General features: G+C 33.1%; 1 protein-coding gene across 2 annotated transcripts; it reads right to left on the reverse strand.

Annotated features, from left to right (window-relative positions):
* Positions 1–498: 498 nt before the first annotated feature.
* LOC132722881 (DC-STAMP domain-containing protein 2-like) lies at positions 499–20620 on the reverse strand. 2 transcript variants are annotated; one of them, XM_060707465.1, is made up of 16 exons: positions 20387–20619; positions 14181–14323; positions 13539–13721; positions 12650–12820; positions 11306–11407; positions 10539–10659; positions 8824–8897; positions 8358–8423; positions 7422–7635; positions 4715–4872; positions 4349–4513; positions 3484–3654; positions 2862–3102; positions 2274–2401; positions 1908–2004; positions 499–1597 (listed from the first exon to the last, which is right to left on the reverse strand). In XM_060707465.1, the coding sequence occupies exons 1-16, from the start codon at positions 20515–20517 to the stop codon at positions 847–849; spliced, it is 2916 nt and encodes a 971-aa protein (XP_060563448.1). In that variant the 5' UTR covers positions 20518–20619; the 3' UTR covers positions 499–846. The 2 variants fall into 2 exon arrangements, with proteins under 2 accessions (XP_060563448.1, XP_060563449.1); XM_060707466.1 differs by lacking the exon at positions 4349–4513 and having other exon boundaries at positions 20387–20620.
* Positions 20621–24336: the final 3716 nt, after the last annotated feature.

Here is a 24336-nt window from a genome sequence, read left to right on the forward strand (position 1 = left end):
TTGAACTTTCTTTAGGGATTTTTAGTTTTCAAATGGCATTATTTTTAAAGATCACTAAAATTTATTCTTATAGATTTAATGTTTATGACCCCAAAGTGCGGTCGTTTGTCTGATATTAAAAATGTATATGAACCTGTCTAACGCACTTTGGGGTCAAATTTGACACCAAAGTACGTAACGCACTTTGGGATGGAAAAAAGTGCGTTTGACCCCAAAGTGCGGTGTTACACAGCTCAAAGCTTTCAATGTGGACAGGTTGGATATCATCTATTAAAATGCTGATTTAACTACCAAAATTAGAATTTGACGTAGCAGTTTGCAATAGAATTGCATGTGGTACTTATAACTCGGCCAATGACGAGGTTTTTTTTTATTCATGTTTACACAATTAAAGAGACTGGCGGATTCTTTGGTGTTTACAGTCTATTTCCTCATCACCAAGTTCAGTGTTTTACACATCTTAAACATAATACCATAAGAATATACCGTGAACATACAGAAAGGTAGAACAATATTTCGTTTTTATTGTTTAAAAATACTAGAAGTTCATAATTAGCAAAAATATCGTAATAGAAATCTCGTAACCCAGAAACTTACCGAAACACAATTTGGTGATCCATATAAGGTTGTTTTCCTGTGCATACACTTATCCTAAAATTGATTTACTTGTTATAATAGATGATATTTTGCATGAAATTCAAGCAGATAACAAATTGCAACAATTGTTTCTAAATCTGAAGAAAACATTTTGTGTGTAAAATGTAAGCAGTTAAATATAATTTATTCAGTTATCGTAACTATACATGTATAGTATTTTAAAAACTGACAAGTCAGTATTTTCAACGTTCATTCCCTGCTTATATATACTGAAATGGGCTCAAGAAAATTTGCTTCCGGGGATGACGAGTCAACGCTTTCATGTTCACTTTCACTGGAGGTATCCGAAAATATATCATCCGAAACAAGATCTAGTTTCCGTCGTCTGCGCCTTTTCCTGACGGTTTCATATTCAAATAAATCATTTTTATTCCCAAGAGTGCTGTATAAACTGGACTCACGATACTGATAGTCAAAATCAAGATCCTCCGTGTCTATAGACGAACCTGAAGAAATTTCTTCATCACTTTCATCGGTGGTATAGAACAATCCTTTCCATTTCTTCGAAGAGTCCGAACAGTTGCGTTTAGAGAGATTTCGACCAACTTTCTTATCTGAAAGCTGTAATCCCTTCACAGGTCTACAACTTTCTGCTGTTCTATCACGAGCCGTCTGTCGTGTAATTGTTTTGGCAGCCTCACAGTCAACATTAGTGTTATTGTTTTTGTTATTATTATTTCTCCCCAAATATATAGATTCTGATCGACCTTTGTTGCGCCTTTTACGTAAATGTGTCCAAATCTCAACAGCACTAGTACAGTTCAGATTAAGGTTACTTTGAATACCTTCAAGATCCTCTTTACTTCCGAAGTTTAAGAATTGGGCGCGCATATTTTCCCGCCTTTCTGCTCTTTCACGTTCGGCTTTTTCTATTTTCTTCTGTCTTACCAGTTTCTGAGTTTTATTCTTTAGATCCTGATACTCATCTTTACTTGAATCTCTGAAACAAGCGATCCGATAAAGTTATATTTATAAATGACAAAAGAACTTTGCGTTACCGTTTCACTTCAATGACAATAATTGCTAATGAAAAACTTCTATTGTAAGTACAAGTATCTATAGAGTTTAGCTTAGCGGATACAGTTCGTTTTGAACCGACATTGAATTATTAAGGCACTAATACAAATTTCGACTAAATTTGAAACTGTAAAGAAATATTATAGAAATTAAAGTACATTTATTAAGAAATTAAATATAATGGAATGAATGCATCACGACATCGTTAATATCATGTGTAATGAAAAGATTACTCTTCTTCGCTTCCATCGGATCCTTTCATCTCCACTGCATTTTCACACACGGCACAAATGTTTTCCAGGTCTGCGTAGCATGCGATACAGTATACCGCTGGGGAAAATACAGAAACAATTTTACAAATAAAAGTACCATGAATGTTAGAATGTTATGGGAAGCGAATAGTTATTGCGTGGAATCGCACCATTTAAACGTACAATAAATCAATAAAAAGATAGAATTTTTATAAAGTTGTGTTTTGATCTTTGCACACAATTTAAATAGACTGGCAAAATAAATACCAAATAGATTACTGTTAATTATATGTTACTGAAGTTCAGATAAAGTATTTTTTTAAACCCCAAAGAAATATTTCATCTTACCATCACAGTCAAAGAAAGAACAATGGACGAAGTTCACGTAATCTGCAGGTTTTCCTTCTTTTCCACAGTAGAGACAAGATTTAACCTCCCATCCAAAACATTTTAATATCTTCTCAACGATGGGAAAACTGTAGTTAAGATAAGATTCTGATTAAGTTGCATGGAATATCCATATACGTGAATTTACAATACTGCACGTTTGTAACGCCTCTATTCATTTGATAATTGTGTCGTTTATATACCGACTGGTGTCAATTTATGAAGAAATCTCACCTTTTTTCTTAAAAAAAAAACAAACAACAAAGATGCTTGCTATATCATAAATTCGTAATAAATATTTCGGACAAGTCAAAACTCTTTATAACTAATAACATATACGTATTGTAACACCATACGTAATCTGTCTACAGAAACTGAAACCATTATAATAATAGAGAATTATGGATAACGTGTTTCGAAAATACAAAAAAAGCTTAAGACTTACTTATTAAAGGTTATTAGTTACAAACGGACATTAAACTTTAATCTATCAAATTTCGATTATATAAGTAACAATTAAAGTGATAAAATATTACGTTCGTGACTTACCTTGCTGCAAGACGTCCTTTCAAACTGATATGTTTAGCATATACTCCACCTTTTTTGTTTTTCTTCATATTGTCTCTGGCATTTGCTAGTATTCCTCCGCGCGTTTTCAGAATGTGATTAAATAACCAAATTGCACGTTTACGTTCTCGCTGTGGAAAGTAGCACCCCATTATCAGATGACGTAGTCTTAGTCCATAGGCCTCAGTTATTGTTAGAATAAGACATGCGAAGTATATAAAAGCTGAAAAATATAGAAATGAATTTGAAATCATTTTTCGATTTATGGACTATCACCAAACATCAATGTCAGCAAGGTGTGAATGGTCAAATAACATGATAGGCATTGGATCCATTAGAACGAAATCATGAAATATCAAACAGATTTTATCAGTTGTATCATTTACTTTGTGAAAGGCATTTACCCTACCCTTATCTTTTATAAAAAAACTTACCGTAAGTTTAATGAAACTATTCTTTTCGCTAAAAAGATTGAAAACTTGAAAATGACTATAAGAGTCTCTATAAATTACACGTATAAATTACACGTAGTTGGTATAGGGAGTTAACTCTCATTCTTCTTTCAAACACGCAGATTTTTTTTTTGCAATTCATAAACATTTACCAATCAGTCTATACAAATCCCAATCCGGTTCTGAGGGGTGTGGAACGCATGGTGTGACATCCGTCTTGGATTTTGAGGTGTCGGATATGGGATCGAACATTCCGACCACCGAACGGTACATGTCAGCCATCGGTCCGGTCCCTGCTACATGCAACTTCGTATGCGCTGGCACTAAAATAGGAAGACATATGGTCAAACAAATTTTAATATTTTATGATCATCATATGAAGATAAATTGGTGGTTCAAAGTTTACAAACTAAGTACTAGAATTTCTGAAATATGATATCATGAAAACTTTTAAAACGAGAATTTTAAGCAAAGTTTCCTTTGAAGAATTAATTGCCTTTTCTATCTATAAGAGTGTCTGTTTTACATAGCACACAGGAATTGAAAATAATCCAACAAACATTTTACCGAAAGAAACAAGTCACTTTCATTCAGTTCCCTTTCTGTTATTGTTTTGACCAAATAAATGTATGCACATATTTTGTTTATCTGCATGGTCAGTTGCATATGACAACATATATCCTTTCTAGTTTATATTTGACATTCATATATAATATATGAAATATTATAATTATAATATAATATGAGGTAAAAATAAATGGTTCGGTGAATATACTTGTTTTCTTCTGCCAGCTGTAAAACGACTTATCATTTTGATAACCAAACCATCTTATTAGAGATGCATAATAATAATAATAATAATAATAATAAATCTTTATTTAAAGAAGGTAACACATGAAGATATACATTATGATTTGTACCATCGTAAAAACAATTAACATATCTTAATTTTAAATGTGACCTTCTAAACATTTATAGATACAAATATCTAATACATGTATAAGCAAAAAGTCATACTTGGTGGACGAGAGACAACACTAAAATGTGTTTCTACGAGGTGTAACGCTGAGTACAGTCCAAAGTCACAGAGCAGATAGAATGCTGTGTTTAAGAAACTAAACATATACATCACTATCCCAAAAGCCAGCTTCTTTTTCTCCTTTAGAACCATGGCCCCGGAAACTGATTTAAAGAAACATATTGTCAAGAACCAACATAGTTGTTTTAAGAGATTGAAAACGACTAACTAGGTACTTAATTTTTAAAAATCATCCTTATTTTAAAAGGCCTAAGAAAGGTGATAAGAACAGAATTGCATGCGCTTAAAAATTAAAAGAAAATTGTTGAATAGAAAGTGTTTTCCTGTGTTTGGAAAAAAATTACCACTCTCAACATATTTGTTCCTCTCATCGAAATTAAGAGGCATTATTCCTGGTTTACTTTTCTGGTATCTTCTCTCGTCTAAGTCTCGAACCGTAAACGTGATGTAGATGTTGTCATAACGATCGTTAGACAGCCATTTGCTGCGGTAAATCAAAGCCCTGTAAAAAAAAGTGTTAGAAGTGAATTTCAAATTTTCAATAATTTTCTTGTTGTTTTAAAATAAAGATTTATAGGTAGGTTACCTATACGTTAAGTGATAAGCATGTGTCATTGATCTGGATAGCAAATAATTGTGAAAAATACGAAAATAGACAGCAGAATGTATTGAATTATTAAATATTAATTTCTAATAGTATATCAACTAATTTCACGTTTGTTGTAAAGGGGATTGAAGGACAAAAAGGGCAGAAGAAAGACACATGCCAGTTTTGACAAGACATTTTGAGAAGAATGATTAAATACACAAGTGAGTGCAACACTTATAAATCAAAGCACAGAAGGCGCTGAATTTGTTTGGGTCTCAGAATGTAAGAAAGGTACATGTTGTGAGATTATATGTATAGTGCCACCAATGCTTTCCAGCGTTTTAATTGTAGTAAATTGGCTATAAGACTAATTGCAACACTGATATTCAATCCAATGTTTATTTGACTTAAACAATTTGAAAAAAAATGAGTTGCCTTTACTGGGATTTGAACTCCAGACCTCTCGCTTCCTAAGCGAGCGCGAAAACCCTTCAGCCACGGTGAACGGCCTGAAGAAAACCATATTATTCTAAATTAGGGCTTGTAACGACTTTAACTGTTGTTTAACACAGATGTAAATAATCCTGGAGCTTACTATAAGCATGTATATTTAAAAGAATCAAAGGGCTGCAAGTTCTGTGGTATTTTCTGATCTTTGCAATCTAAATCGTAAGTTGTATATCTGTATGTATTTCCCTGTATAAGTTTATTTTTATGTATTATAATTCATTTTGCAAGGCACCAGAGTTTGATACATACGGAATTCTGCATAACTAGAGTTGCATCAAAATATCATTTATGTTCATTTTTTACGACAGCTACACTTTATCCTTGCATATCATGGCTACTTCCTTAACAAAGACACTTAAAAAAGATTTAAAAAAAAAGTTTCCTCGACTGGGATTTGAACTCCAGACCTCTCACTCACTAAGCGAGCGCGTTACCCCTGCACCACGGAGAAGTTATACAAACAATGTCTGAATAACATCAAGTCATTCTAAATTTAGAACTTCCATTGCATTTCGGGTTTGTAATCCTTTTTAATTTCGAGGTATTTTGTTCAGGATAAACCTATTGTTTAAAATTGAAGTAGATAATTTAGCGAAAATCTTCTCGCCCAAACAGTCCGACATGTAGAATCTATATATTCCACTACTCGGTTGTGTAGTATATATTCGGTAATCGACATCGCTAAAAATAGTATTTTCATTGATAAAATCATATTCATCCGCGTAATTTGTGATTGTGCATTTATTGACAATTCTATAAGCCAACGCTATTTTTAAACTTTGAATGCGTTGTAATTTGTTGGATACTTGTAACAAAATAAAAATATTTCTTTCTTTTAAATCGCTAGTTTTAAGCTGTTTTGAGAACTATTTGTTTTTAGGTTTGTCGTAAACTTCTGTGTCAGAGATTGAATGTCCGCTTTGTATTTACTTATTTACGATCAGAAAATACAATAAAACAATATAAGAAATCTTCGACCATTCGGGAATTATTTTGCTTGAAAATTAATGTGCCTGTCTTTGACCATCTTTACGCAGTGATCTCCCCTGAATTTTTCGGCGTTAGTGTACATATAAAGGGAAGAAACCGCTTCAAAAAAGTGGACTACTTTCGGCATTTGCAATTAACAGCATTAGACTCTGAAATTTCGCTACCATTATTTGTTTGGTCTGACGACCCAAACAAATAAAAATAATCATGAATTCCAACTCTTAATTCATGCACATTGGAAATTACACAACGAACATATTTTCAATAAGGTATTTAGACGATTATTGTAGTGTTTGTTGTACAAATGTAACTTTGGCGAAATAAAAGAATATTGCACGATAGTGTATTGAATATATAGGGCGTCTCTAATAATAAATTTTTTTTCATTGGCACAACATATCTTATTAAAGAATCAAGTAATAGTTTACACTAACAGATCTTATTAAAGAATGAAGTAATAGTTTACACTAACAGATCTTATTAAAGAATCAAATAATAGTTTGCACTATAAGATCTTATTAAAGAATCAAATACTAGTTTGCACTATCAGATCATATTAAAGAATCAAATAATAGTTTACACTAGCAGATCTTATTTAAGAATCAAATAATAGTTTACACTAGCAGATCTTATTGAAAAATCAAATAATAGTTTACACTAGCAGATCTTATTAAAGAATAAAATAATAGTTTACACTAGCAGATCTTATTGAAAAATCAAATAATTGTTTACACTAGCAGATCATATTAAAGAATAAAATAATAGTTTACACTAGCAGATCTTATTGAAAAATCAAATAATAGTTTGCACTAGCAGATCTTATAAATCAAATAATAGTTTACACTAGCAGATCATATTAAAGAATCAAATAATAGTTTACACTAGCAGATCATATTAAAGAATCAAATAACAGTTTACACTAGCAGATCTTATTAAAGAATCAAATAATAGTTTGCACTTACTTTATAAGAATAAAGGTAGCAGTGATGACCATTGCATTTCGAAAGACACGTACTATAAGGATGATATTGTCTAAGTAAGACATTATGTCTTTGCTTATGTCCTCTTTGATTTGAGAATATTTCTTGGACTGAGTCATAGTGTAGTTAAAACTATATTTGATTGATACGTTGAAGTAAAACATTTCCTTTGCTGAACTAAGAATTTTCTGAGTAGCTGAAGAATTAAATGAAGACAAGCAAATTGTGCATGTTAGTGATGACAGAGAATGTTAGGAAATAGAACTTATCGTTTGCTTTCATAATAATCATATGGGAACTATTGCCCTGTTCAATTAAATATAGATTTCAAAACAAAACCAAATAATTTTATTTACTGAGAATGTAGTTAACTAAAGGTATTGCTACGAGTTATTGTTTCCCGTCCAAATCTTTGTGGCATGTTTATCTAATGCACATATCATTAAGATGTTCGTTTAGCTTGTCTGGTTTGGTTTAACGACGCACTAACACAATTTAGGTCATATAACGCCGAAACAGGAAATATGATTTTGGCTAACCTCGTTTGTTACAATTTGTCAGCAACAATAAGGATAAAAAACCACCTCATCTGCTGGAACTATGAAATGCATAGTCTTCAGTAATTTGAACACATTTAGTCGCCTCTACTATCACATAAGGAAAACGGCGACTACAATTCTGAATCTCAACCCCTAAAGGCAACCACTCAGCCTCAAGGTAGGCAGAGGCTCGTGGTATTTGTTTAATAGTGTTGTTTCTAATTCTCAAAGTCCGTCATTAGTATTTATCGACAACATATAGCAAGAAACTCAAAATTCTGTTTGAATTCTTGCTAATGTGTGATGAATATAAAACATTCTTAAAACTTAAAAAATAAACAAAAAATAAATAAAAAGAATGATGGGATAAAAAACTTACGTAGATCCACAGCATTTTCTATCAAGTCTTTGATGAACTTGACCACATGACAAAGAAGCTCCCCAACTGTTTATAATGAAAGTACATGTCAATGACAACAAAACAGACATTCATGTTAAGGGACATGTTGAGTTTAAGCAAATTGCAAAGAGAAGCAATTACTGATATATTTAAAACAAATTCTTCCTATATATTACCATTAATACAAATAAGTAAGTCTTAAACTGGCTGGGCTGATTGTTTTAGCACGCAGAGTTAAACAGTAACATGTTAGTCTAGGTGCGTACAACCCCTTTATAATACAGTTCCCTGGATGTTAATATACACTGCTATGTTAACTGTCTTAACTATATTATAGACAAACAGATTTAGTTTAAGTCGGTATAGTAGTATCCTGTGTTTTAGAAAATTAGTTACATATTGGGCATATTGGACATATTGGACAATAAACTATAATTCAACACACCTCTCACAATATTGCACAAAATACCGAAACCATCTGCTATATCACACACACCCCCCAAAAAGCTTAATTTGGATCTGAAAATGAATTATTACTGTTATGAGAAAAGAAATAATCTTTTATAAGAGATTGTTTTCTAAAATTTAGTTCGATTTATTTAATATAACACTACTTGAACTCGCTTTCATTTCAATGCAGTCGGCTGGTTATTTACTTTTGTGTAGCACGAATGTAATAATTATATGATACTATACGTTTGTAATATCGCTTTTCATTGGATACTCATGAACTTTATAACGCAGGTGACCAGGCAGGTACGTTAAAATTTTGCTTAGTATCCTATATTGTTAGGGGGCAGGGGACATATTCGAATGATGGCCCCGGTCAAATTTTTTAATAACTCAGACATGGTGTTTTGAAGGTACTGATAACTTCTGATATTTCTCTGTCATTGTAATTCTTTCTTGTTTGTGTGTAGGAAATGAGATATATTTTTGGGTTTTTACCCGAAACTAAGCATTTTGGTAGCTTTGTATGTATTTCTGACTCTCCGAATGGAGGTGAAAAAGTTAAAAATCAAGCTTTGACAGTTGGCGCCAAACAAGTAAGAAATTTCAGATAAATTTTGTGAAAAATCTAAACGTATGACAGACACTTTATTTGTCATTTCTGAAAATGCCATAGCTTGCACTGCATGTTACTGATATTTTTAAAGGAATCGGGCGGATTCTGGAGTATGCTGCACCTTCATGAAGATTGCCCATATTGGTATATTTTAGGTGTGATTTTGGCTGGGTGGGGGTAAACATAAATTGCTGTCAGTCATTTTTTGAAGGAGCAATGCATGCAAACTATTATTTTCTTCAATGTATGTCATATATCATTGAATAATGCTGTGCAACTGGTTATCTGCCTGTGAGACAGATTTTGAAATATTTGGAATTGTGTTTCTGGTCACACTGAAATACAAAATTTTTCATTTTTAGGTCCCCTGCCCCCTTATTCTTCAAAAAAAAAATCTTGTCAACTTACATAGCCGTTACGGTACATGAACGTTTATTTGTAACTTAACCAGACTACCAGGTTTGCAAACAACCGTTTATACACGGTCATATAACATGTCAAAATCATTATTAATGATAGTACAATGTATACAACTTCCTTGTGCTAGACAAGAAAGTCGAACGTTTCCTATTAACGCTAAGATTCAACTTTCTGTTCACTCAAGCTAAAACTTATTCAGTAGTTTTGTAAATTAATGTGCAATAAACATACACGTTGTTCAGCAAATAACAACAACCTTTGTGGTCATAAAATAACACATCTGGACACAAAACTAAAAAAGTATAACGATAACGCATTTTAGAATCTGAAACATATTATCTTGTCAAGAATGAAATAGCACTTAATATCAAGGCGTCACGTGACTTAAGACCGTTATGTCTAATGTTATCGCCAGGGCCAAAACACCATTTTTGGGGAAGGGGCCTCAGCCTTTTTCTTGGGGAAAATATGCGTGATTTTGGCATACTTTTGGAAAAGGGGTTGCAAATTTAACACAACTTTGAACAAGTTCTTTAAAATAGAAAAGCAAAAAGCACTACAAAGAAGTGTTTTTTGGCCCTGATCGCATTTCCAATGATGATTCTTTATTGGACAATTTAAGTTGAAACTTTTCAAAAAAAAAAAATGGATGAAAACCAGAAGTATTTATTTACTTGCAATCATTGACGGCGTCCTCAAAAACCTTTTTGCACTTTTTGTACGGGGCTCCCATCTTATCATTGCATCTATCTACAATTGACGCCAACCATCGACCAACTCGTTTAATCGTGGACCCTATTTGAAAATACATGTATTACATAATTCATATTGCTGTTATAAAAAACATGCCTGCTAAAATATGTTTAAAAATAAGCATTCAAATATACAAATGAACATTATATTAGTATTTCATTTTAAAGATTTTTTACGATTTTATCAAAAAGCGCCTGCCTACTATTATAGTACTAGCAACAAAATAATTCAACATGAAATTATTTTCTAAAGGACTTTTTATTAAAGGTACACTTAAGAATATGAGCGCAAAGATTGACAAAAAAAGAGTGACCATCACTGACCGCACGCCCACATCGCGAGAAAACATCCAGTCATTTAGGCACCAAGTAAGGCACGAAAAAAAGAAAGAAAGAAAAAACACAGACAACACTTTTGATTGCGTTAATTTTTACAACATTAACTAAGAGTTCTGGTATATAGTTAAATAATGTTTCTGTTTTTATTAAACCAAGGCATATAATATGCAACTGGTTAAAGTGATTATAAAGGAACTTTAGCATTCAGCAAAGAAGATATAACAAAAACGTTTATGGTATACAGAGATAATAATTATCGATGCCCCACCGACAAAAAAGTAGCTCTTCGATGGAATTATTAACAGTGTGTTACATTAAGCCATTTGGATAATTGTTTCATCGACTCTTACCTATTTCCATCACAGTCTGTCTGAGCGTTGAATATGTTTTTTTCATCATATTAGAAAAATCTACCAATTTGGATAAAACATCTTTTATGCTGTCCATTATACCTGAATACAGAACAATAAGGAAAACACTTCATTTTTCCCATTATCAAATTCACATATTATACAGTATATCCATAAACATATATAAAACTTGTCCATGACCATAAACTAAACTTACAGTTTCTATATAATTTACATTCACCTTTACTCAAAATATGAGCTGCAAAATTTAGCTCCGTAGAATAAATCTATTAAAATGCTCTAGGCGTCCAAAATTCTAAAAGCCGCTCATTCAAAGTTATATTATGGGTAGGCTGAAGACCTCAAGCTAAAAACTATTTAAGTCTGAATTGAATCATTTACAAGTAAGAAAGTAAGTCTTATAATCATTTTTTCTTTTTCTTTCTTCTAAAACAGGAACCAGTTTAAGGGCGCCCCTCCCATCCCGCCCCTCGAACCGCCCCTTCCCCCACTCCAGGAAAATTCTTTAAAATCATGTAGTTATCTCCTAAAAGTAAATTATACAGGTTTTTTCTCTTAATTACCCTCTGACTTTGGGAAAAAATATCTCTAAAATTGCTGATTTGGGAAACTGAAAAGCTTGTATAGTAGTTTTTTGGAAAACTGCATGATTTTAAAGACTTTTTATTGGTCTCTGTTTAATAAGGTGAAAACCCCCTGTTCTATGAAGTATGCTCTGCCAATTTTGTAAATAAATACCGTGTAATTTCCCCCCAAATGTAAGAGTAGACAGGTGAAAAGCTTTGAATGTATATGTGTAATCACCCTTAGGAAATTGACAACAATTTTCCAGAATTATTCATATAAGTTTATGAATTAAAGGCTAATTGTTCACTTTAGAAAAAGCTTTGTATCATTAAATTACTAGTTTCATAACTTCATGTTAAAACAAGTCCGGCAAAACACCAGTGAAAATACGCAAAATATCTTTCAGTGCAGTGAAAAAAAAAATTAGTGAAAATACGGAAAAATGAAAGTATGCATTTTATTTCATCAATATGTTTCAATATTTCATTTATAAGTACATAATAAATGAGCCGCGTCACGACAAAACCAACATAATGGGTTTGCGGTCAGCATGGATCCAGACCAGCCTGCGCATCCGCGCAATCTGATCAGGATCTGTGCTGTTCGCTTACAAACCCTATTACAAGTAGAGAAACTGATATAGCGGACAGCATGGATCCTGATCAGACTGCGCGGATGCGCAGGCTGGTCTGGATCCATGCTTTTCGCAAACCCATTATGTTGGTTTTGTCGTGACGCGGCTCAAATGTTGATTACTTTGCATCGGAGCAACAGCTGATTTGACTAAAGCTTTTGTTTCATTTAGGGCTTTCTCTTGTCCACACGTGGCGCTCTGTGCCATCACTCCAATATTGACCTTGACGTTGTTTAATGGGTGACTCATAGCCAAAATCATAGCATATGTCAACAGTAGCATTCTTCCTTTACCTGGAAATAACAGTTCTACTTCTTAGTTCCTATATCTTACACCATTGACAATTCACTGTCAAATTTTAATTATTAGTAATAATAAAACGACAATACAGTATAAAAGTATTCAATCTGATTGAAACAGCTCCTTGATAGTGCTATTTCTTGTATACAAAATATGGGGGCCGTTTTATCAACGTGTTGCAGTCTACGACATTTTTATGGTATATTACTGATTTGAAGATCTGAACGTCAGAATTATTGGTGATATCTTCACATGACCTCAATACGGTGGCATAAAAGTGACATTTGCAAATTTTTGTTTGTTTTTGTTTTTGATACTTATTTTTTGTTTTTCGTACATATACATTTGTATATATTTTTTTAGTTTTGCATACATATTTTATTTGAGTTTTGCATAAACAAAAGCAAAAAAATGTACGAAAAAAAAATGCAAATGTCACTTTTATGTAAATGTCACTTTTATGCGACCGTATATCAACAATGATATATGATAAAGATATATATTTCATAAAATATAAACAAGATATCACGAGATATTGACCCTTAAACGCCACCATACATATCTTTGCATTTTTTACATTCTAAGAAAACCATATGATACCTACATAAGAGAAACACTTGATGTATATATATAGGTCAAAAATCAAAGATGGGTGTGGGTGTGGGGATCGGGGTGTGAATGTCATTTGATAGATTATAAAATAATGCTTACTAGAGAAGAACTGGGGTAACATCAGAAGTACGAGACATCGGATATTCGACGAGAAAGCCATTGTAAGTGTGATAGCAAGTCCTCCTATTGCACACAGAGGGAATGCAGCAACTGGTGGCATTTCCATCTGGTAAACCATCATCAGATACGATATCATTGTTAATATAATACCTCCGAGAAAACCTGTAAAATACAACGAGCAAAACATATTACTGTACATACCAAACGTGAGGTAAATAAAAAATCTTATAATAGTCGTACATGTATCGGGGAAGTCCGTATCTTATAAGGAGTATACCATCATGGTGTGGTATATTTTCTATAAAAAAAAATTGTTCAACCATCACTGTTAAAATTGAACCAGCTCGTCCATGTTTTCTGTCTTTTAATTAAAGTGTACATGTTAAAACTCTTATAGAAAATAACCTTTCTTTAAGTCAATCATTGTGTAGAGCCGCTATAAAACTGCAAAATATATACAGTTATGACTGAACCTGAGCATTCATCAAAACAAAATAACACACGAAAAAAAAGGCTTGAGAAAAGAAAAAAGTACGAAAAGTTTAACTTAAATTTAGTGCGACATTTTGTCTTTGATTAAGGCACATTAATTTTTTCGAGATTAAAATTTACAAATGTTACCTAGAAATTCCCTGAATGTCGGACTTGTCCAGCATGATGGACGTTTCTTACGTCTGTTGACATCATATATACAACACGGAAACATCGTTTGACATATTTTATCTCTGAAAAACGTCATGATGTTTGTAGTGCACTCGTCCCACCTGAAATTGTACTATGTTGTAATAACACTACCTCGATGAGCGGTCAGGAAATGCATAAGCTGATATTCTAAATTGGTTGTTTTCCCATTTAAAAACAAATCCTCCTTTAAAGGGTCATTATTCCACAAAAATGTTTTTAGTTTAAATTTTAACGTCATTTTACTTTGAGTTATCTGCCCCTGAATTGGACTTTGCTTATTTCAAAAACATTTTCAGTCTCAAAATGGTCACAAATGGAAGAAAAAAATCTAGAAAAAGAGCACGGGATTCCTCAGAAGCAATGAAAATCAATATTTTATGAAAATGCAGTTATATAGAGTCTGTTCATGAGAGATAATGTAGGGAACGTGCTACGGTATGGCGTTTTTCGATTATTTGTTGGCAAGACAGGTAGGTGATTTTTATTCCGGTCCATACTACAAGTAGCTTAGTTTCTAAAATATGTTTTTGTGCTTTGCTTATAAGGAACAGAATCCGGTATCTAGTCATACATTTCTTCAGACTCCGCACCGCAAACTTATCGTTATATTGTCTCAAAAATATGCAGATTTGACAGTTTGAAAATTTGAATCGAGATACCAACGCCTTTTTTGTAATTACGACATAATTTATTCATGCATAGAAAAAGTAAATCTGCAAAACGTTAGTCCTTTATGTTAGGAAACGTTTATAAAAGTAAATGACCAGTTGAACCTATTTTCCTGTTCGTTAAATGCGTTTGAAAAAATAAACCATGTAATAGTATAGAGCGAGGTGATTTGTGCAGGGTTACAGCATAGACCTAGCGTTTTTTATCCGATTGTGTTACAGGTTATACTCAGATTTCGGTTAAAGTTTAAAATATAATGGACTCATGTGTGTTCAATCTCATCCGCTCAGTAACTACTTGACTAAATGTGATGAAATTTACATGACTTTCTACCAATTAGTTGTTCAAATAGTTTCGGTTGCAATCGGGGATATGAAAACCCAAAACATAGATTTTAAAAAAGGCAATGTTTAAAGACCCTTCTCGTCTCGAACCAAAAGCATTTAAATCAAATCATGACCATTGCGTCATTTCGAATGCTTCTTTGTTGAATTTACGATCATTTTGTCGTCATTAAATTAAAACTCGTTTTCTCTTATTTCAGACATTCTGTATAGCAGTTTCCATGTTTCTGAAAAAAGAAAATAATATTGAAAGTTATAGAGTATAAATTAAGGTCAGACAATTACAATATCTTCTCTAGTGAACCTGATGGAGGTACATAAAAGTGGCAGCATCGACTTCAAATTATCTTTCATTTACTGCTGTAGTTGAAATCCAATCATGACTTTTGATTCTTTGTATTTGAGGAATCTATCAAGCTAATTTACGGAAGGTCGGTGGTTCTAGTCAGGTGCATTGTGTCTGAAATGTTTCACAAAGGGTATCTTGGGTTTTTCTTTACACTAAAGCATGAATGTTTTCACATGACCTCAGTATCGTTGAAACTTAAAATCCAAGAAAGCCAAACGTAACAACCCCTTTTAAATATTTATAAAATACATTATGGTAGATCTATGGAAATTCCAACTTAAAATTTAAGGTTGAAATATCGCTCACTTAAATACTGTTTAATCATTCTTAGGGTATTGCCTGCTTGTTAATCGTGTCTTTTGACAGCTTATCTATGGTATGCAGGCTTCATAACCTCCGATCCCCTCTCAAAATTTCATTTTATTTAGTTTAACTCATTAATTGTATTCTCGTTTAGGGAACACGAAATGTTTAACCTGAGGGTAATATGCCCACAGACGCTTGTGGTTTGGAGCTCAAAACGCCTTTAAAATCCAAATAAAATGCATATTTGTCAATCCCAGGACATGTACTGATCATATATATCAAAAAATCTTAATATATGCCGTTTTGAAAAAAAATCATATTTCAACAACTATAATAATACACAAGATAAAAATGTTCGCCGGAAAAAATCCGCACCCCTACCGTCATAATCACCATGTATTTGAATCCATTTCCAATATTTTCACATAATCCTTTGGTCCATCGACACAGAAGATATAATTCTTCACGATGATGGTCAATTTTAAACTTCAGCGGTAATATAAACAACGCAACAGCCGAAATAAACATCAATATTATCGCCGTTTTTTTCAACGACAAAATCTTTCGATAAATTCAATGGACCAGACGGCTATGAACGAAGCTATCCGATTATGTGGTTCCCAAACTTTAAAAGCGCTGCGCATTTTGCACACGGCAAAGCTGGGGCCACATAATCGGATAGCTTCGTTCATAGCCGTCTGGTCCATTGAATTTCTCGAAAGATTTTGTCGTTGAAAAAAAACGGCGATAATATTGATGTTTATTTCGGCTGTTGCGTTGTTTATATTACCGCTGAAGTTTAAAATTGACCATCATCGTGAAGAATTATATCTTCTGTGTCGATGGACCAAAGGATTATGTGAAAATATTGGAAATGGATTAAAATACATGGTGATTATGACGGTAGGGGTGCGGATTTTTTCCGGCGAACATTTTTATCTTGTGTATTATTATAGTTGTTGAAATATGATTTTTTTTCAAAACGGCATATGTTAAGATTTTTTGATATATATGATCAGTACATGTCCTGGGATTGACAAATATGCATTTTATTTGGATTTTAAAGGCGTTTTGAGCTCCAAACCACAAGCGTCTGTGAATATGCCGCTTTTCATAGAATGGCAATAACGTGTCACATTGATAATTTTTCTGCAAAAGAAAAAAAGTAAAACAACCTGTCAAGAATGTATTAAATATAGAAAGGTATGAGTTATTTCAAAAAAAATAATGGAAACACGAACTTTGTTTGAAATTTGGCAAGTATCTAAATTGTAACCGAAATCTGGATATAAAGTAAAACTGTAACAAAATTGGAACAAAATCGCTAGGTCTATGCTGTAACCCTTCAAAATTAACCTCGCTCTATACTGTAACATTGTTTATTTTTTCAAACGCATTTTACCAACAGGAAAATAGGTTCAACTGGTAATTTACTTTTATAAACGTTTCTAAACACAAAGGACTAACGTTTTGTAGATTTACTTTATCTAGGCATGCTTAAATAATGTCGAAATGGGTAAAAGATGCGTTGGTCTCTCGATTCAAATTTTTAAACCTTCAAATCTGCACATTTATGAGACAATATAGAGATAAATCTGCGATGCGGAGTCTGAAGAAATATATGACTAGATACCGGATTCTGTTCCTTACAAGTTAAGCACAAAAAACATCTTTTAGAAACTAAACTACTAGTAGTATGGACCGGAATAAAAATCTCATACCTCTCTTCCCATAAATAATCCATCGTCTTGAAAATTCTATACTGTAACCGGAAAACGCGATACTGTAACACGTTCCCTACGGTGATAATGTGCCTCAATGATTTAGCAAAACTTTCGGAATAATTGAAAATCGTATGTTTATGCTTTTCATAGACCGATCTTAGTGAAAGCATTGCAGCGCTTTTTGATTTTTGGTTATTTTTCACATAATAATTCTAATTTTGGGGAAAAAAAGGAGTCAAGCGAATTATCCGAAATTGTACGACCAACATCAAATGGAACATTAATCTTCGGGGGAAAAAAAACAGTTCTCGGGTCAATTATCATAAAAACTCAACGGAATCCCTTTAAATAATGGTGGCAATTACTTAGACCCGTTTTTAGACCGATAGATCTACATGACACAAGTTATTTAAGCATTTAAATTTCAAAACTGAAGCTTTTACAGAATGGTGGCTTCTAAATATACATTTGAGCGCGTCATGACCAAAACCAAACATAGTGCGTTTGCGACCAGCATGAGATCCCAGTGTCTATTCTAGGAGGGGCGATGGGGGGATTCACCCATATTTTTGAGAATTCACCCCTATTTTTTGAGAGGAAGGGGGGAAATTTTACATAGACAAAGAAGGAAAAAGATCAGCAAATGTAATAAATTCGCACTTTTCGATAATAATCCCCCCTGTTTTTCGAATCCTAGAATAAACACTGGATCCAGACCAGCCTGCCCCCAGTAGAGAGAAATAAACTTCTAACATTACAGTAGAGTAACATCGGGTAATTTCGACACTTTAAGAGAATTTTGCTCACAAATGTTTAGGTGTCGATATTACAAGATTCGATTTTAACCTGAATGTGAAACTAACATTTTGGGAATACTTCTTGATTATGTAAACGAACAAGAATGTCTTGTTTGATTTGCAATAGCTCTCTTACGAACATAGATATCGTCGTATAGTATAATTTCGACATGTTTCGTCTAATTTCGACATACTCCAATTTGTTTTTTAAAAATTGAAAAGAGAACATGAAACATTTATTGTTTTACTGTGCAATTAGATAAAGATTATATAAACCACGTTCAATCATTAAATGTAATTCCATTTTGTAGTATAAGACAATAATATGACATTCAACTAATGAAAGAATTTGAGGACCTATGTTCAAATATAATAAATAAAACAATTCATTTCCGAAGTAAAAATCACGTTTCTTTTAAGTTCTGAAAAGGTTCGTAATTATACGTTTCATGCACGGATATATTTGATTGAAAAGAACGTTACCTGTTCATTGCTTTTGAAATGATTTGAAGTATATATATTGCGTATTAAGTACATACATATATGCACATCCATTGACCATTTTTATCAAACTGGACACAAAACTGGCAAACAAAGTTGTATTTTATCACTTACTCAACTTAAAATTCATCGGTTCACCTGTACGTGAAAAATTGCCATCTATTTTTGGACATAAAGTACACATAATCCATTCGTCAATCGTCAGTGTCACCATTCTAATCATTCATTATTTGTGCATCCAGAACACTTGCTACGTTGACCAAAGTTGTCGTCAGTGTCAACATAGATGGTAATTTCAGAATTTGATTCTGACGATGTCAGTAGACATGCAATACGGGACTAGCAGACGACACATTGATTATGAAAGTACACTGAACTTTTGTCCAAAAACAATAGAGGACTATCAGAGGACATATATATATAGCGAGCAGAAGATTTAATGTTCATGACAGTAGTCGGTAGTCCTTTGTCAGTACACGAGACAGGATAAGGAAACGGCATAGAACGAGCAGATGACTCAGTGTTTATGACAGTGTACAGAGATGTCTGTGCAAGAAGAAAATACAGGGTTAGCAGACTGCAAAAGCTGAATAGACAGCAATTTATCAAAGGACTTGGTGATGCTATCTCTTTATGTTAGTTACAATGCATATTTGATGAAGTAAAGTTTGCAATGTCAATACAGCGACTTGGAAATTATGAATCTAGCATTCTGCAGTTTGGCAACCAACTTGAAATTAAAAAAAAAACATAATGTCTTTTGTTGTTGTTTTTTTTCTAATTAACGTATTTGAATTATTTTTTCATGCACGTAGAGCTAGTTACTGTTGTGAATTTAAAGTTTTAATATTTCTATGACTATGTGTCGAAATTGGCCGACAGAGAAGATAAGTATCGTTCAATTTCGACACCCTTGTACAATTGTTATGCGTCTTATAATTGAGAATAAACTCAAGGTTAAATGTTCATAACATTCATATTTAAGGTTTATTTGCATCGAAACCAATACAAAAATACGAAATGATGACAAAGTTATGTGCCTGAGTTATCGACCCTTCTTATAAGATTCTGTAAATGCCTTTTTTTCGGATAAAATTACGAGCAATGGCATCCATAGACCGGAAATTTCTAGAAAAGGAAGAATGCCTAAAAGACCAAGAGCAAGTGATGACGTCACATATAGTTCTGACATCGTAAAATTGATTTAAATAAAGTAAAAAATGGTGCTTTATTGTTAATATAATAGGAAAATGGAAGAAGGTGTCGAAATTACACCAGTGTCGACATTACCTGAAGTTGCTCTAGATCTACAGCAGCCTGGAGCAAAACGAATTTATGAAATATTGTAGATTCTAGAACAAATTTATACAGTAGCCTCTACAGTATAGTACGGTATAAAGTGATGCCTGATTCTAAATTTTGAAATGAATTACTAGATCTATAATTATCTTACCACGATGTTTTTGGCGGTAACCCCATCAACTCTCTTAAGGCATTCTCCTTAGCTCTTGAAAGACGCGACAACAACTGTTTTATTCGGATAGCTTCCTGTATCCTTTCTGCAAGGTCGAACCAGAAGCCCATATTGGTCTTTTAGTCGAGTCAGTTATTGATTCATTATAATTATCAGACGACGTTTTCAAGCTACATCGCATATGACGTCATTTAACATAATTTGTTCGTTGTGACGTCACAACTTACGACATTTGATGAAAAATGACGTCACAAAATTTAATATAATCACAGGAATTTGAAATCTATCAATATTATTGATAATATCCAAAATATATCCCCTGTACAGTATAAATAATTATAAACACAAGGAATGAAACGCCTTTATCCCACCCCAACATTATTTACGTCGAGCAAATCAACAAAACAAGGGATCAAAATAAATATTTAGCGTATAAATTATGAAAATGTTAAAGAATTTTCGAGATTGTTATAATGTGACTTGGTTGTTTTAAGTGACATTATGCCCAGCCAATGATATGTAGTGAGAGAACTGGTGAAAGTCAATATATAAGTTAACATTTTGTGATAATTCCTTTCAATTTCACAATTCATATCGGATGAACGTAAATTTCCAGAGAAATACCTGTAACGTTCAATTTATAAAAAGAATGGGACCGTCTTCTTATATTGGGCAGTCTTTTTATAGGCAGACTAAACATTTTCCGTAATTATACAATTATAATAATTATATAACAGTCAATCTTTTGAAATATTCAGTCAATTTAGCTCAACTTGACAATGAAAATATGAGCATAATGTCAATTCAAAATCAGTTTCGTTGAAACACGCATATAGTTTTGCTACTTCAAAAAATACAAAATTGCAACGTGTTAATTAATTTTACATCTTTTGACGGTTAAATATGGCAGCATTTGATCTATTGTAAGAATTGAATCGAAGAAAAGAATGACTCCTTTGTGTCTGGTTGGTGCTGATTGTTTTTGCTGACCTGGACATTGTGACAGGGATAGGTATGGAAAGCCTTGACTGTCTTATAATTATAAAACTGAACTTTGTTATGTCCAAATAGCAATTTATTGAGTCAACCTTTCTTTGTCCTATAATAATATTTTCACATAGTATAATCAGAGATTGGCATAATATATTGATAGGTTGACACTATATAATGATGCTACCACATAATATACTCATAAATGCACATCGTATAATAATATAGATTCACATCGTATAATTTAAGATTGACATAATATATTTGTAAATTGACACAATATATTGATGCTACCATTATATTATCATAAATGCATATCATATAATGATAGGTTGACATCACATAAAGACACATTGACATCATATATTGTTAAGTAGAATTCATATAAGGATGCTTCCACTTTATATATTCATGAGTGCACATTGTGTAAAGAAAGAGTGTCACAACAACGTCATAAGACAGTGGCCCGAAAAAAATCATCGAGGCCTAATTTCCATGGCCGTTCTGTTACAATCTTTCTAGGCTTTCCAAAGGTAGGGTTTAAACTTTATTATAGCATAAAATCGGCTATTTCTCCCTCTTTTGCCCGTGTTATAACGGGACCAAAACCATGTGTTAACATAGTCACGCGCTCTTGTTATAGCCCGGTTTCACCTATATATATGCGCAATACATACAGGGCCCAGTAAACATACAAACAAAAAATGACGATTTGGCCTGTTTGTCGAAGAGTCATGCGCTTTTGTTATATTGAAATTTATTGATTCGAGGGCCTCAGTCGCATATTCAAGTATAACTATGCCGGAAAAACGGCGTATATACATCGGTGGCCGTGCTAATCTTGGTTGTCGCCCTCTCTAAGTTCTAAACGGACAGACTTTGTCAATGTAAACAAATACAGTACTGTAGAATCTAGACCTGTCATTCAGTTTAACACTCCGATTAACTTACAAAACTAGATAACACAAAATTAATATGAGAAAATGTTTTTTATTTATGTTTATGTTGATAAATGCTCTTTATATTTCTTTGAGAGAATAATGCTTAGTGTAAACTTGTTTGCTTGAAAAAAAACAACCGATTCTGATGTCACTGATCTTTTTTCTACCGTCAATCTGAAATCATTCTAAGAATTTCTGAGGGTCATGTTTTGTCTTGGGTAGAGGGTAGAGTAATGTAACGTTTTTTTCTTGAGATAATAAATCTCCGAAGGCCAAGCTTTGTTAAATCAATTAAAATTCAAAATTTCGTTCGGTTCCGAGAATTTTCCAAGTTGTTGGCCCCGGAAAAATGAAACGCATACGTAAAACATAGAATTGGATAAATACCGTCCAAGCACAAGAATTTAATGTAATTGTGTTTTGTATAAACTATACATCAGGAATCTGTTTGAAAATTTTATGCTATAATAGCGTCAACGCACGTTTATTTCGTGTTATAAAGTCTGCAGAGTCCCTCGGAACTGTTGGAGGGCGAGCACCAACCGTTCCTCGGGACTCTGCAGACGTTATAACACGGAAAAACGTGCGTTAACCCTATAAAGTAATGATGTCTGTAGTGGCCACAGCTTATTGTAAAACCTTGCACAAAAAACTAACAACAACAAAAGACTAAATTCGCCACTTAATATTGATTCTCTTTTCCATGTCTACACTTTTGATTTTGAAAATACAATACAGGGTAATCATTCTTGTTTTACGGTAGATGGAGCTACATGTTTCATTCAAAAAAGGTGGGAATATCACGTATTGAGCCTAAACAAGGTTGTCCAATTCAAACACGTTTATTCAAACTAAATGACCTGTGACTGAAGTTCTGGCAATAACCGTGCTTGTTTAGAAATGTCCCATTTAAATAACCAGCACTGGCTAACATCGATGCGTTACTTGCTCGAAGATGGGGCATGTTTTTCCGTAACAGATATATTCAGATTTTACGATGAACAGAAAAACCTAATCTTATAGTTTGGTTTTATACATACTGATTACACGGTCGATGCACACAATATATTAATCTTCGGTAGATTTTCGACAAGTTCCGTAAGATGTACTATTTACGATGGAATTTAAGTTAATTTGTATCTATGGACTTAGTGTACTTAGAGCTATAAGGTTAAGCACGAGTTTATAATGTAAGTGCCATACATGTTTTAAGTTCGAGACCGCGTTGGTCCATGTTTTTTTTCTTATTAATACTTTTAACATTATGAAAGCAACATAATTATGACTATTTTTTATGTTGATCGTTTTGTTTTACTATGTTTTACTTAATTTTGTAAAGTCTATACTCTTTTTAGATAACATGTTTTAAGAATTCATGTTTAAAATTAAAACGGATTAAAATCAATAAATGTCTTTTTAATGCAGTAAAACACACTACAAATCGGTTCCATTAAAATATACTGCAAAAAAAAGAGAGAGTAAAGCCTAAAAGAATGTCATCAGTAAGAATCGAATCACAAGCCTCTCAATTATCAGGCATTCTCTTAACCGACTGTGCTACTGTGAATTAACGAAAACCGACATATCAAGCTGGCCTGACTTTCAAAACATGACTTATATACTCAACATTAATTCTCGTAAGCTACACGGACCAAACCGAAGTGGGGTCGAATATCAAAATGAGCGCTATAATGTATTCATAATTGACAGGTCAATAAAATCAGACAATAAGTTCATTTCTTCATAGTATAGTCAAGCAGAGTATTCTACTTATAAAATGAGCCGTGTCATGACAAAACCAACATAGTGCGTTTGCGACCAGCATGGATCCAGACCACCCTGCGCATCCGCGCAGTCTGATCAGGATCCATGCTGTTCGCTTACAAACCCTATAGCAAGTAGAGAAACTGATAGCGAAAGCATGTATCCTTATCAGACTGCGCGGATGCACAGGCTGGTCTGGACCCATGCTGGTCGCAAACGCACTATGTTGGTTTT

This window comes from Ruditapes philippinarum, unplaced genomic scaffold (genome assembly GCF_026571515.1).
Source record: "Ruditapes philippinarum isolate M1 unplaced genomic scaffold, ASM2657151v2 ctg2366_1_1_1_1, whole genome shotgun sequence".
Lineage (NCBI taxonomy): Eukaryota > Metazoa > Mollusca > Bivalvia > Venerida > Veneridae > Ruditapes > Ruditapes philippinarum.

Excerpts from the sequence above, each read along its gene's own strand:
- LOC132722881 (XM_060707465.1), bottom strand. The coding sequence starts at position 20,517 with ATGGGCTTCTGGTTCGACCTTGCAGAAAGGATACAGGAAGCTATCCGA. Across the intron at positions 4,873-7,421 it reads GCTACCTTTATTCTTATAAA|GGCTTTGATTTACCGCAGCA; the intron begins GTAAGTGCAAAC and ends TTTTTTTTACAG. Across the intron at positions 3,655-4,348 it reads TGTTGTCTCTCGTCCACCAA|TGCCAGCGCATACGAAGTTG; the intron begins GTATGACTTTTT and ends TTCCTATTTTAG.